General features: G+C 31.3%; 1 protein-coding gene across 1 annotated transcript; it reads right to left on the bottom strand.

The window, feature by feature from the left end:
• Positions 1-8,248: 8,248 nt before the first annotated feature.
• On the bottom strand, positions 8,249-14,197 carry LOC139512827 (uncharacterized). The gene is made up of 7 exons (XM_071300756.1): positions 13,681-14,197; positions 12,939-13,035; positions 12,410-12,578; positions 11,357-11,907; positions 10,486-10,863; positions 9,710-9,825; positions 8,249-9,180 (listed from the first exon to the last, which is right to left on the bottom strand). Exons 2-7 carry the CDS (start codon positions 13,030-13,032, stop codon positions 8,830-8,832), a joined length of 1,659 nt encoding a protein of 552 aa, XP_071156857.1. The 5' UTR covers positions 13,033-13,035; positions 13,681-14,197; the 3' UTR covers positions 8,249-8,829.
• Between the last annotated feature and the right edge of the window lie 393 nt (positions 14,198-14,590).

Genomic DNA, 14,590 nt, shown 5'->3' with positions numbered 1-14,590 from the left:
TCTACAGGTACAACCAAACTTCAAACCAAATTTTCATATCTATGGAAGAATTAAGTAAAGTTTTCAAAGAGTTTGTGGGAACGATATAGTTTATAAATACATTTGTAATACATAGATTACTTTCATTAAAATCCAAAACGTCACAACAGACAAGGGCATTGGGAACGAGTTGCGATATATATAAACACCATAAGATGGAGCAAAATGAACTTCACCATCCAAAACTAAAGGCTCTAGGGAGCCTATGTTGCTCACCTGATATTTTTATTCACAATTGGTGTGTTTCAAAGATATATGTCAAAAACTGCATTTTCCCCTATGTTTTATTTTTAGCCATGTCTGCCATGTTGTTCAGCAAGTAGGGTCATCAGACATATTTTTTAAACTACATATCATAATGCTTATTGTGGCCAAGTTTGGTTAAATTTGTCTCTGTTGTTTCAGGAGAAGACATTTGTAAAAGTTAAAAATGACAGACGACAACGACGACGGACGCCAAGTGATGATAAAATTTCACTTGGCCTTTTTTTTTAAAACTAAATACCCGATAAATGATGATTGTGGCCAAGTTTGGTTATGTTTACCTTTGTAGATCTTACTTTTCTGAACATTTTTGCTGTTTACAGTTTATCTCTATCTATAATAATATTCAAGATAATAAGCAAAAAATACAAAATTTCCTTAAAATTACTAATTCAATGGCAGCAACCCACCACGGCTGGTCTGATTCGTCTAAAGTTTTCAGGACATATAAATCTTAACCTAGTGAGCATGTTTACCCATGACAAATTTGCTCTAAATGCTTTAGTTTCAGAGATATAAGCCAAAAACTGCATCTCACCCCTATGTTTTTATTTATAGCCATGTAGGCCATGTTGGTTAGCAGACAAGGTCATCCGACACACATTTTTAAACAAGATTTTAATAGTGATTTTGACCAAGTTTGGTTAAATTTGTCTCAGTAGTTTCAGAGGAGAAATTTTTTACAAGACTACAAAAATTTGTAAAAAAATTACTATAAACGACAATAACTCCTTAAGGGGTTGATTGACCAATTTGGTCATGTTGACCTTTAAAGTTCTTACTTTGCTGGACATTTTTACTGTTTACAGTTTATCTCTATCTATAATAATATTCAAGATAATAAGCCAAAAACTACAAAATTTCCTTAAAGTTACTAATTAACAACCCACCACGGTTTGTCTGATTCGTCTAAAATTTTCAGGACATATAAATCTTATCCTGGAGAGCTTGTTTTCTGTTGACAAATTTGCTCTAAATGCTTTAGTTTCAGAGATATAAGCCAAAAACTGCATTTTACCCTATGTTTTATTGATGGCCATGTATGTCATGTTGGTTGTCAGACAAGGTCATCGGACACATTTTTTTAAACAAGATACCCTGATAATGATTTTGACCAAGTTTGGTTAGATTTGTCTCAGTAGTTTCAGAGGAAAAGATTTTTGTAATTTTTGTTAGACTACAATAATTTGTAAAAAAAATACCATAAACGACAATAACTTCTTAATGGGTCGATTGACCATTTTGGTCATGTTGACTTATATGAAGATCTTACTTGGCTAAACATTATTGCTGTTTACAGTTTATCTCTATCTATAATAATATTCAAGATAGAAAACAAAAACTGTAAACATTTCCTTAAAATTACAAATTCAGGGAAAGCAACCAAACAACGGATTGTCCGATTTGTCTTAAAATTCCCAGGCAGAAAGCTCTTGACCTGATTAACAATTCTATGCTTGTCAGATTTGCTCTAAATGCTTTGTTTTCAGAGATATAAGCCAAAATCTACAGTTTACCCCTATGTTCTATTTTTAGCCATAGCGGCCATCTTGGTTGTTTTGCCGGGTCATCGGACACATTTTGCAAACTAGATACCCAAATAATGATTGTGGCCAAGTTTGGCTCATTAGTTTCAGAGTAAAAGATTTTTGTAAAAGTTAACGACGACGAAGGACGCCAAGTGATGAGAAAAGCTAACTTGTTTAAGGGCTATTTGAGCTAAAAACATATAGCTAAGTGTCTTAGCAGTTTTCAAAAACTGAGCTAAAAAATAATTAAGGTAACACATATGCTGCATCCGATCAGAGTTGTATTCCAGTAAAAATCCAATGTTCAATTATTCATAACACAAGATTTGTCCTTGAGAATGTCCAAAGGTTGGTAGATGGTCATGTGGAAGTCCCCTGCTACGTGAAAAGGATTCATCTGTAAAAAAAATAGCTTTCTATTTGTATGTTGCGTTGACAAAGTGTTTGTGTGTGCTAGTGTATGTGGGAGAGCAATTCCAACATGATTCAGAGTTAATGTGAAACATATTACACTATACTAAAGGCTTATCAAACCTGATCACTAATTATATGTATACAGACATTAAAAATCTGTTAGAATTTACTTACTTTATTTCTTGCATCAGAACAAATCATTGGATTATCACATGATTATCCTTATTTTAAAAATTTTGAAAACATTGTTTTATTTGCAGACATGAATTATCATTGATATGGTTATATTTATAAATTACCTGTTTACAAAATTTTGAACTTTTGAAATACTAAGGCTTTTCTACCTGAGGCATAGATTACCTTAGCTGTATTTGGCAACACTTTTAAGAATTTTGGTCCTCAATGCTCTTCAACTTCGTACTTTATTTGACCTTTTTAACTAGTTTGGATTCGAGCGTCACTGATAAGTCTTTTGTAGACGAAACGCGCGTCTGGCGTATATACAACATTTAGTCCTGGTATCTATAATGAGTTTATTATATAAAAATGAAGAGGAAGCTGTATTTATACAAACAAACATAATCAAAGGACAAACAATATCGTGTAAGCAATTCGAATCAAATAAAATGATATGTATAAATGAGCATTTTTCATAAAAGCTATAATTCAAGTTCAAATACTTTTCAGGACAATCATTCTGTATTATACTATCTAACGTTCAAACTATTATGGAGATTGTTTAAATGATAAGTGAGCTTTATAAAAAAATCTCTTGAATTCGATTACAGCACATGATTTGTCTTACCTGAATCAATTTCATCTGAATTGTTATCTTCTAAACATATATTTCCAAGTAGGGGAGACTGCCCCGAGGGACAAAGTCTGTGAACCAAAAACTGCTGAAGTAGGATGTGAGTTTCTTTCAATTCTCTTGATATCCTTTTCTTATAAACTGAAATCATGAATTGACATAGAACCATATAAAAACAACAAAGATTTCATTGAGTACATATCAAATTATGCCTACTGAATATCGAACACATGATGTTCGAAAAATATAGTAATACTGCAAATTTAATCTTCGTTACCACAATCCCACCCTCCTTTTCCCCGAATGAGGCCTATCGAGTTTTTACTTGCATAAGGAAAACTACTAGTACCACACGTGGAACATGATCTGCTTATCCTTCAGGACCAGCTGAGATCACTCCGATTTTATTTGGATTCGTGTTGCTTAGTCATTATGTTTCTATGTTGTGTTTTATAAACTGATATTTTAAGTTTATTTTTTCTTATTTAGCCATTGCCATGTAGTTTATTTTCGACTTATGCGTTTCAATGTTCCTTAGGTATCTTTCGCCGAATCATCATATAAGTTTATAATATGAATTAAAAAATCAAAAAAAAACAGAAATTGTATTTTCCAACTCAATTATTCATTAATTTACTTAGGAATTATCTCACAACAATATATATAATTCAAACATAGAGCAAACCGCTTATGCAAATCAACAATGATATGTTCTAAAATGTGTGTGTCGAGGCTTATAATTAACGATTAATTAATGATTGCAAATATTTTTTTAAATAATGAAATAACAACGAGTATTATTTTTATGAGAATAATATATTTTCTGTAAAACAATCTTTTGCTTGTAAAATTGCGGCCTTGCCGTTTGGAATTTTCCTCGGAGTTAAGTATTTTCGTGATATCTGTTTTTACTAGTATTCCCGTCAAAAAACAAATGCAGTTTCATGTCTGAATGTATAACTTACAACAAAGTCAAACTAATTAGCTATTTCCAGTTCATGAATTGACTTTTTAATGTGATTTGAAACTTGAACACGTACATTTGCAAAATTTTACAATTAAAATTCATTACTATTATCTTATTAACAGTAATACTAAATCACTTTTTAATACGACATCTTTTGATTTGGTATCAATACTTACTTGGTAAACTGCTTACATAGTAAATCAAAATAACAAGAAAAGCTATACGTATTACAGCTCCCATTAAACAAAGATTTAAGAAAGTTTTGAATGGCTAAAATAATGACATTCCAGTTTAACGTTTTCTTTCAATAATATGAAAATTTCACTTCACTTCGATCAATGCGAACGAATCTGTGACATCAAACCTCCAGAATTGGGTTCCTTCTTTTTCATTTCACTATAAACTATTTATTTGCATCAGTTAATTCTTAAACTAAATAGTTGTGGATAATTTTCGCTCTAAAAAAATTAATCTGTTTTAACAGATCAGCGATTAACATTGTCATCTGACATTTTGATAAGTAAATATAAAAAAAAACATGTGGTATGATTGCCAATGAGACAACTCTCCACAAGAAACCAATGACACATAAATTAACGACTATAGGTCACCATATGGCCTTCAACAATGAGCATAGCCGATATCGCATAGTCAGCTATAAAAGGTCCCGAAATGACAATGTAAAACAATTAAAACGAAATAACTGACTGACTTATTTATGTAAAAAAATGAACGAAAAACAAATATGTAACACATAAACAAACGACAACCACTGAATTACAGGTTCCTGACTTGGGTCAGGCACATGCAAACAGAATGTGGCGGGGTTAAGATGTAAACGGGGCCGCAACTCTCCCCTAACCTGGGACAAAGGTATAACAGTACCACATAAGTTGCTTCGTTGAAAAACTAATTATAATTTTAAACTAAAGCCTTATACCCAAAAGGGATAGACGATATCGTACAACACCAAAGACGCCCGTGGGAGTCATTTTTACCATGAATCTGGGAATTCACAAACCAAGTGTTTTTCACCTATTTTCTTTAAAGTAAATAGCGAAAAATCAATCTATTATTTCATGTTGTTTCCAGTGGCGGCCTCTTATATTAACTTACAATGCTGCATGTTTTTACTCATTGTGGCAGGTCGTATAGTTCTGGATAACTATTTACTACCCCTTTAATCCTTCGCGGATAGCTGTTTTATTAGCAATGTTGTATAGTCTTATTATTTTCATTTTGGAACATAATGAAACATTCTAATACAAAGTAAAACAACAAAAAATACCAAACCCCAAATAGCATTAAAAATGAAAAGGTCATTATCAAACAGCAAAATTGACTACTTGACGCTTGATATCCTCGATGGACAAATTACCAGCCAGAAATGCCATCGAATCAGTGAAATAAATTTAAATTACAACCAAAGATGTATAAATATATAAAAAGAAACATATGCGTTCATAGTAATTTTTTCTCTCTGGATTTACGTTTATCAAGAAAGCTCAGACGTTATTCGAAAGCCATGAATTTAAAATGTTTTGCAACCATAAATAACATAAGAGAGTAGCAAACGTTAACTTGGTTGATATGTCCACGAAGGAGTTGGAAAGGAAAGGCGGTAAATACCGTATAGCGGGTTATTTTCGCGGGGTGCAAATTTTCGCTTATTTTCGCGGATAGAACAAAATCGCCAAAATAAATTCCGCCAAATTAAAGGTGTACTAACAAAGGTATGAATTAAAGTTTTTAATCCGCCAAAATAATAACCGCCAAAATATTTCGTATACCTTGTTCAATGAAAATCGCGAAATTTTACACCCGCAAAAATAACCCGCTATACGGTACCTAAGGGACATTCAGTTTTGTAAGTCCTAAATAACTTGACTGAACAAGTAAAGAAAAAGACCACAATATAAAAAACTGTAAAAAAAACACAACATAGTTAAACTAAAGATTGAGAACACGAGTATTTATTGAAAAGGAAAACGCAAATACAAAAAAAATCTTCCGTGAAAACACAATTTTGTAGATCTGATTTTGTATTTTTGGGATGAATTAAATGATAATTATTACAGTAAAAAAATCAACTAGACAGAATAATTAAAATAACTTGCACTAGGACTTACAAATTTAAAAAGTTTAAGGAATGTTATCAAATCATATACCAAAAAATACAAGATATGACTTAAGTATGTCAAAAAACTTAATGCAAAATACTTAGTACACGTTCATAAAACTCCCAACGGTTTCTATCTTTAATCATGTAGGTGTACTGCAACATATGTCAATAACATAATATATATTAAGTAACCTGTAAGTTCGTACACCTGAAACGATTTGTAAAGTTCATAATCACAATTTTATTAATTCTTACTGTAGATCAGAATAATGTAAGTGTAAATGAAACGTCCAAACGAATTTCAGGAGTGGCAGGGATTTGATATTTACATTCTCTTTTCATTTGGTAGACACAGCGTTTCTTGAGATCTTATGACTAGATACCAAACGTTCATCATAGATACCAGAACTAAATTTAGGATATACGCCAGACGCGCGTTTCGTCTACAAAAGACTTATCAGTGACGCTCGAATCCAAAAAAGTTAAAAAAAAAAAAAAAAAAAAAAAAAAAAAAAAAGTCCGAATAAAGTACGAAGTTGAAGAGCATTAAGGACCAAAATGCCTAAAAAGTTTGACTAATACAGCTAAGGTAATCTATGCCTGATGTATAGAAAATCCTTAGTTTTTCAAAAATTCAAAAACTTGTAAACAGTTTATTAATAAATATAACCATATCAATGACAATTCATGTCAGCACAAAAAGTGCTGACTTCTGGGCTTGTGATACCCTCGCGGAAATAAATGTCCAACAGCAGTGGCATCGACCCAGTGGTTGTAAATAAACTCATCATAGATACCAGGACTAAATTTAGTATATACGCCAGACGCGCGTTTCGTCTACATTAAAGACTCATCAGTGACGCTCGAATCCAAGAAGTTAAAAAGGCCAAATAAAGTACGAAGTTGAAGAGCATTGAGGACCAAAATTCCTAAAAGTTTTGCCTAATACAGCTAAGGTAATCTATGCCTGAGATAGAAAAGCCTTAGTTTTTCAAAAATTCAAAAACTTGTTAACAGTAAATTTATAAATATAACCATATCAATGACAATTCATGTCAGCACAAAAAGTGTTGACTACTAAACGCGGCTCTATCGGTCAAGTTTCCACTTTCCCACAAAATTTAAATGCTTAGATGAAACACGAAATCCTACACAAGGTTTGTGGTGTACGGAACTACATTTGGTATTCAAAAGGTCCAGTAATAATGTATACTGTTTTGTTGTCATATTGCAGATTTTTCTTTCTTAAGCATTAATATTAAATTGTGTTAGACATATGCTTAAAACAATAAATGTCAACTGTCGTCACAAAGGCAGGTGAAATTGAGGTTTGTTTAAAGTCAAAGAAACAACTCCAAAACTTCAAAATCAACATTTTATTTGGATTTCAAAATCATACAGAATTTGTTAGAGAATTTTATTCGTAATATACAGAAACAGTATAAACTTCACATGTATCATGTTTTCAAATTATACATATAATCAGAGACATACCAAGAACATCTCAAGTTAATGATGCTTCTTTCTTGTAATAAGTAAATTTGCCAAGTAAAGCTGTCGATTTTGAGTCAGTAATGACAATAACGTAGTTTAAATCCATGAAAAATGCTGTATTAATAATAATTTACTTCTTTGCTCTAAAAGCATCACTATTTCTTACATTTAAACAAAAATAAATATAAATATAAATTATTTCACAAACTCTAGCAGATATTTTTATGGCTATAAGCAGAGTTAATTACATCGTAGTAGACGAGCAGTAATCTTGTTACCGTATAATTACTGACCAAAACAGAATCTAAAATTTTTACCAGAATTACAATGAAAATAACATTTACACTCTAACAATTTTATTCTTTTCTATATCTTTCTTCATAGAGGACTCTCAAATGAAAAACAAATCCAATTTGAAAGTCAATGCTGAAGTTGAAAAAGTCAGACATTTCCAAAATAAAAGTCTGGAATATCTTTGATGAATACGTAGGAGAGTGATATCATTTAAAAGATTTTACAAAAACGAAAAATTACAGTTTTAAATGTACATTAATATAAATATGTTTCTAAACATATTGAGCTATTTATTACAAACAATTGGTGTTTTTTTTAAGAAAGAACAAATATGGATTAAATGGTAGTTATCAAAGATTAACTCTACTTATTTTTTTTAATATGAAAACATAAATGAGGCTTTGCATAATGCAAGCATTCCTATAAATACATCCAAAAAATGTATAATCAATGACATTGCTATATCAATGATATAAGCAGTCCGTTCTCAATGGAAAAACACATGTTTTAGATAATCTTTAAAGTTTAAAGAATAATTACCATGTATCATATAACACACACTTATGGGACAGATGATCTTTGTTCTGATGAAATAAACTTTTTAAAAAGATATTCAGAACTGTACTAATATTGAACTTTGTGATGTTTATATTATTGGTATGCTTTAACCGTGTTACAAAATGTTCTACAACAATCTTTTTCTAAAAAGTTTAATTAATCAATGTGTCACCCAATTTCAAAATCCTTAACTGATATCAACATAATACATTGGTAAACTACAGCACTTACAAACACAATATGTTAAGGAATTGTTTAGCGGAATACTATAAAGTGTTACCGCCAGATAGTCATTTCAAATTAAGGGTATTAATATGACACCCTAAAAATATAGAGGTCATACCATGACAGATATAGCAACTATTCCCATATACATGACCATAATGACGACACCCCAAACTGCCCCATATACTACAGCAGAAGAACTAGTATTTTCACTTTTCAGAAATTCTGATTTAACATTATGAAATTCTGGAGTTTGTTTAATATGAACAGACGCAGAGTCTTCATCACTCTGCAAAATGTCCCAGAGTTCATCACCTAGTATAAATCCAGAATGTTTTATGTCCCGAATATCAGGAAGCATGGAGGTCCCGAATATCTTGTTTTCTTCACCTATTTGAACTGTAATATAAGCTCTTGAGTACATCCCATTTTCTGGGTTCAGACTTTTCTTGTCATAGTGAACCTGAAATTAAAAACAATCGTAGTTAGTATAGTGGTTAGAGTAAATAGTTTAGAATGCAGTTCTTAATTCGAGATTTTGAAAATCTAAACATCCCTTCAATATTACCATTTTGTTGAATATTATCTATATGTTTAAAAAATCCCTAATTATCACATTTAAATCATCAAAGAGCCCATGACAAGAATATGAACAGTATATGGTATAATCATAATTGGGCCATAACTGAACTCAAACATGTGTAAATCCTATGGAACAAATCTCAAAACTGCAACAGTATGTTTTGATCTAAATGCCTTATGCCAAACTGTAGATTACAGTGAAAGTTACCAAAGGAGATAATAATAATTATGAACAATGAAGTGTGGAAGCAACGAAAATGCGGCGTTATATTCCCAATTTGTAAGTAGGCTGAGAATAATACATGTCTTTATAGGTAAATTAAAGTACTTTGGTCCATAACAAGGTTAAAAAAAGTTAAAATAGATATAAATGAGACACTAAATGGTCCAACCAAAACGATATAATGTACCTTCTTAATCACATATTCGTGGTCCATATACTGTCTGTATTTTATCACATCACTTCCTGTTTGTAGATCTAACTCCTTTATGGCTACCATGGCAACAAGTGCTCCTCGACCACAATCTGAAATTACATTAAATGATTGAAGTTTCTGTCTTTCCTTTTTACTAATGAATACTTACTCCTATCTAGCTTTAACTGAACATATGACTGTCTTACAATTGTTTTACAATTGTTTACACCTGTTCTAAGTCAGAAATCTGATGTTCAATAGTTGTTATTTGTTGATGGGGTTCATAAGTGTTTCTAGTTTTTTAATATAGATTAGACTGTTGGTTTTCCTGTTTTAATGGTTTTACACTAGTCATTTTTGGAGCCTTTTATAGCTTGCTGTTCGGTGTGAGCCAAGAATCCGTGTATTAGACCGTACTTTGACCTATAATTGTTTACTTTTATGTTGTGACTTGGATGGAGAGTTGTCTTATTGGCTCTCATACCTTATCTTCATATATGTAGAAATTTAGGTAAATAATTAGCACAGCATATTACAGATTTTTCTTACAAGTTTATGTAGAACAAATACCCGGTAAAATAAAAAAAATACGTCATCATACTGGTAAAAATTCACCACATAGTTTGAGAAAAGATCTTCAAATAATTTATATGTCTGTATTTTGAACTTTTGTGTTGTATGGGTTGGAGCAGTTTGCTCTAGTTTACAATGTTTGGTAATTTCTTTTAACAATTATATAATGCTTTAATAACTAAACTCTTTAAACCTACCATGTTCTAAGATAGTCCTTTCGTTCATACAAGACGGACAGTAAAAATGGTAAGAATGGCATGCCTCGTATGATTTAGCTTTTATATGTTCACATGGTACATCGGCCTGTCTCCTCTTCCGCCAGTTTGTCATTCCTTGTGCCATTCCAGGCTGCATGTCGGGAAAGCCTTGTGGTTCCTGAAATTGTCCATTTTGTTGTTGTGGAAACTGTACATTGTTTGATAGTTGATTCTGTTGTCCAGAAGTCCACATTGATTGTCCATCATTCACAGCTTGTTGTTGGTTTAAGTTGAATGGTTGAGGTATCATATCCATATCAGCACTGGGAATTTGATTATTTGTGTCCATGATGGTTTGATTTGGCAAGTCTGTGGCAGCTAAGGGAAGAAAATGAAAACAATTTGTCATATAGCTAGAATAAGACTTACTAAAAATAATACTAGTATTTAAGTTGTAAACAAACTTACGATAAGATTACTTTTCTATATTTTTGCTAGCGCTATACGATATTGCTTTATATTTTTTTTTAGATGAAATTGGGTCGGCTGTACCGTTTTGTTTGTTCATTGAACTTGGAATGATACTTTGTATGATATTGCCTCCAGTATCAATAATTATCTTTCCTTGATATCTACGTTGTGTCATCGTTACTACTTATACACTACTAAAAAAGTATAATTGAAATAGTTTGGTATCAAAAAGAAATTTTTATTTATCAATCGGTACAAATTTAAACCCAACCCATTATTAGTTTAGACTTGTAGCTTGCATTAAACGATTGAATATAAGGAAAAATTATACTTATGATTAAAAAATAAAGGAATTTTGTCAAGTTTAAACAATGCTTGAAATTTTGAATAGGTTTTATACCTTGTTTCCAAGCGGTTCCTGCTTGCACCCTTACAACTCCAACAAATCTGCCAACAGCTGACTTTAACCTTGATAACGTATTGCCCATTGCCTTCATGATAGATGGTAAATTTTTCTTCAGCATTTTATTACTGTGAACAACATGAGCTCGTATTCCATTAAATGCTGGGTCACTCATTGTTTCTGAAATCTGACCTGCGGCTTGATCTGCCATGTCTTCTACAGCATTTATATCAATCTTTGTATTGATAGATGCTAAGTTCTGTTCTATTTTCGGTAATAATTCTGGTAATTTATTCACAGCTTGACCTAGATTTTTTTGGAATACCTTCATTCCTTTTTTCATTTTTTCGATTATTTCCTCCCCTTTAGGTTTTAATTCTGCTGGAACATCTTTCATTATATTTTGTTCTGCAGTTTCTTTAATTTCTCGTATTTCCTCTTGAACAACAGTTGGGGTGCTTAAAAAATCTACTCCAGGTATTTCTTTTTTATCAAATTCGTCTTTGATATTTTGTAAATCTTCTGATGACAGTTGGCATTGCTTTCCTCTATAATATATCAAACACGTACACAATATTTTTAAGACATTGTTCTTTGATCTTTGGCAACTGATATATTGTGTTTGACTAATTAATTTGTTACAATATATTTCGATGGTAAAGATTGTTCATGCCACTGTGATACATGTAGATGCTTTGTTACAATAAATTTCGATGGTATAAATTTTTCATGGGATAAATGCTTTGTTACAATATATATTTTGATAGTATAGATGCATGGGATAAATGCTTTGTTACAATATATTGCGATGGTATAGATTTTCCATGTGATAGAACTATGCCACAACAGGTAACAATACAATCGCGCGAGTTTAGTTCATTTAAATTTCATCGGCATCCTTATTTGAGGAAACGTTCGCAAAGCATCGGATCGTTTCTAAGTGAGAACACAACACAATTGAAGTGAGACAAAAAAAACAGAAATTTCATACTCATTAACTCGTTAATTATTTTGAATATACAGTTGTTACTTAAATGGTACAAGTTTTACCTGTTTTCACATTTCTTGACCACACATTGTTTGCAAGCCTTGGCCGTAGACGAAACATTTAATAGACATGCCTTATGACGGTTGACCAACTCGTTCCTTTCTAATTGGATCTTGTCAGTTTCTTCAGTTAGTTTCTCGAGTAGCCTCGCTTTCACTGCCACATTCAATACTGAAATTATATATTTTCAGTATATAGTTTTTACTGAACTTAATTTAAATTTAGGCAAAAAATTCAAACTTAATATCAAATTGGACTGATATTCAGCTTTGCAAAAGTTCATTTTCGTTAATTATTTTCAAAAAATATATCTTATATTGGACACAAGTCCATCGTTATCAATTGTATTTATATACCAAACGTCTCTATGCGATATGACAGAGAACCTAATGTCTTTGATTATTTAACACTCGTGGTATTTTTATATTGTTGAACTATGAAACGGACCCTAATAATTATTATTTTAAGTTGTCCAAAATCCATTCACATTTGAATTATGCAAAAAGAAACGTATACAATGTATATACTTACATACAAGTTCTTTGGGCTTTAATTCGTCGAGATGGACTTCAGAATGACAATATACAATGCACAGGGAAAATGATAACACCAACAAAAGATTCATTTTCTACAAAAGCAATCATCTTATTTAAATGTCAAATCATAGAGGAGTTATATACGATTATTCACTGACAGCAGAAAGCATATACAATTCACTAATCAAATATTCAAGTTTCGTTTTCGCAGGTCCAGAGAAATATTCACATACTTCTGTATATCGAATGTTTTAAAGAGGTGAGACTCGAATAAGATATCTTTTTGTTAGTTTTTGTTGTTGTTGTTGTAATAGTTATCAAAGGTACCAGGCTTATAATTAAATACACCAGATGCGCGTTTTGTCTTTATAAGACTCGCCAGTGACGCTCCGATCAAAATAGTTATAAAGCCAATCAAGTACAAAATTGAAGAGCATTGAGAAGCTTAAATTCCAAAAAGTTGTGCCAAATACGGCAAAGGTAGTCTATGCCTGGGTTGATAAAATCCTCAATATTTCGAAAAATTTATACTTCTGTTAATTTATAAAAAATATCACGTAATGTAGTCTGCAAATCAGTTTGTCGAAAAAAAATCATAGTTAAAATCATTTAAAATATTTTCTTAGAATTCCTGATACAGGAAAAATTAATGAAAAAGAGGTATGCAATAGTTATGAAAAAAACCTGACCATGTGAACAAACTCTATAAAATGTACAAATCTATATAAGTTACCTACCTAATTTATTAGTGATAATAAAATCAAACGCTCTTCTCCATGGCTCAATCGGATAGAATAAGGAAAAATAACTAACAAAACCAAAATTAGAAAACTTTTAAGAAGTAAACAAGTCAAAAACAACTAAATCCTCAGCAATAGAGTTAAATTACATGGCACGATATTGGAAATCCTATTTTGACTTCCTAGAGTAGATGATTGATTACGGAAGGCGATCAAATGTTGTATGGTCTATGGGTGATAGTTATAATGAAGTTGTAGATGTGTTGTCCTCGGGCCATCATAGATTTTGTCCTTAGATGTGTTCTAAACATGCACTTTTTCTTAATGATTGATATATTTATAGCCGTGTGTTTGTTAAGTAGAGTTATTATAGCTTTCCGAATTAAAAGTATGAAAGAATTCCCTACTATCAGAGTTACATTGTTTTGGAAGACTCTAAAGTCTAAACAATTGAATAATAATGATATTGATGATCGCTACTTTTCTTGAGAACTTCACTTACGGGAAAATAAAAAAATAAAAATCTTTATGCATTTAAATTAGTTTCTTGTGCTAGTCACATATTAAAAAACTATTCCAGTCCTATCGGAATTTGTATGATTCTAAAATTTTATAAATTACATGTATATAAACTTTATTTTATTATTTTTATTTTCAATAATGATACACAATGTACAGTGCATCATAAGCCTATTTGGCTGCAGAAAAATACTTGTAATTTGTATGTATGAATGTTATTGTTTGCCTAGTTATTATTCAGGTTGCACTTTTATATTAAAATATTCATTCATTCATTCATTCATTTATATACACCATTTATTCATATACATTCGAAGACATGAGAGGTCCAAACATTGCAGATCATTACATGACACAATAATTATTGTTGGTCGTTATGTGCATGTAA

The sequence above is a fragment of the Mytilus edulis genome, chromosome 2 (assembly GCF_963676685.1).
Source record: "Mytilus edulis chromosome 2, xbMytEdul2.2, whole genome shotgun sequence".
NCBI lineage: Eukaryota > Metazoa > Mollusca > Bivalvia > Mytilida > Mytilidae > Mytilus > Mytilus edulis.
The sequence above is the reverse complement of the archived record's forward strand: the minus strand, read 5'-3'. Positions and strand labels throughout refer to the sequence as shown.

Excerpts from the sequence above, each read along its gene's own strand:
- LOC139512827 (XM_071300756.1), bottom strand. The coding sequence starts at position 13,032 with ATGAATCTTTTGTTGGTGTTATCATTTTCCCTGTGCATTGTATATTGT. Across the intron at positions 10,864-11,356 it reads AGGAACCGCTTGGAAACAAG|CTGCCACAGACTTGCCAAAT; the intron begins GTATAAAACCTA and ends TTCTTCCCTTAG. Across the intron at positions 9,181-9,709 it reads ACGAATATGTGATTAAGAAG|GTTCACTATGACAAGAAAAG; the intron begins GTACATTATATC and ends TTTTAATTTCAG.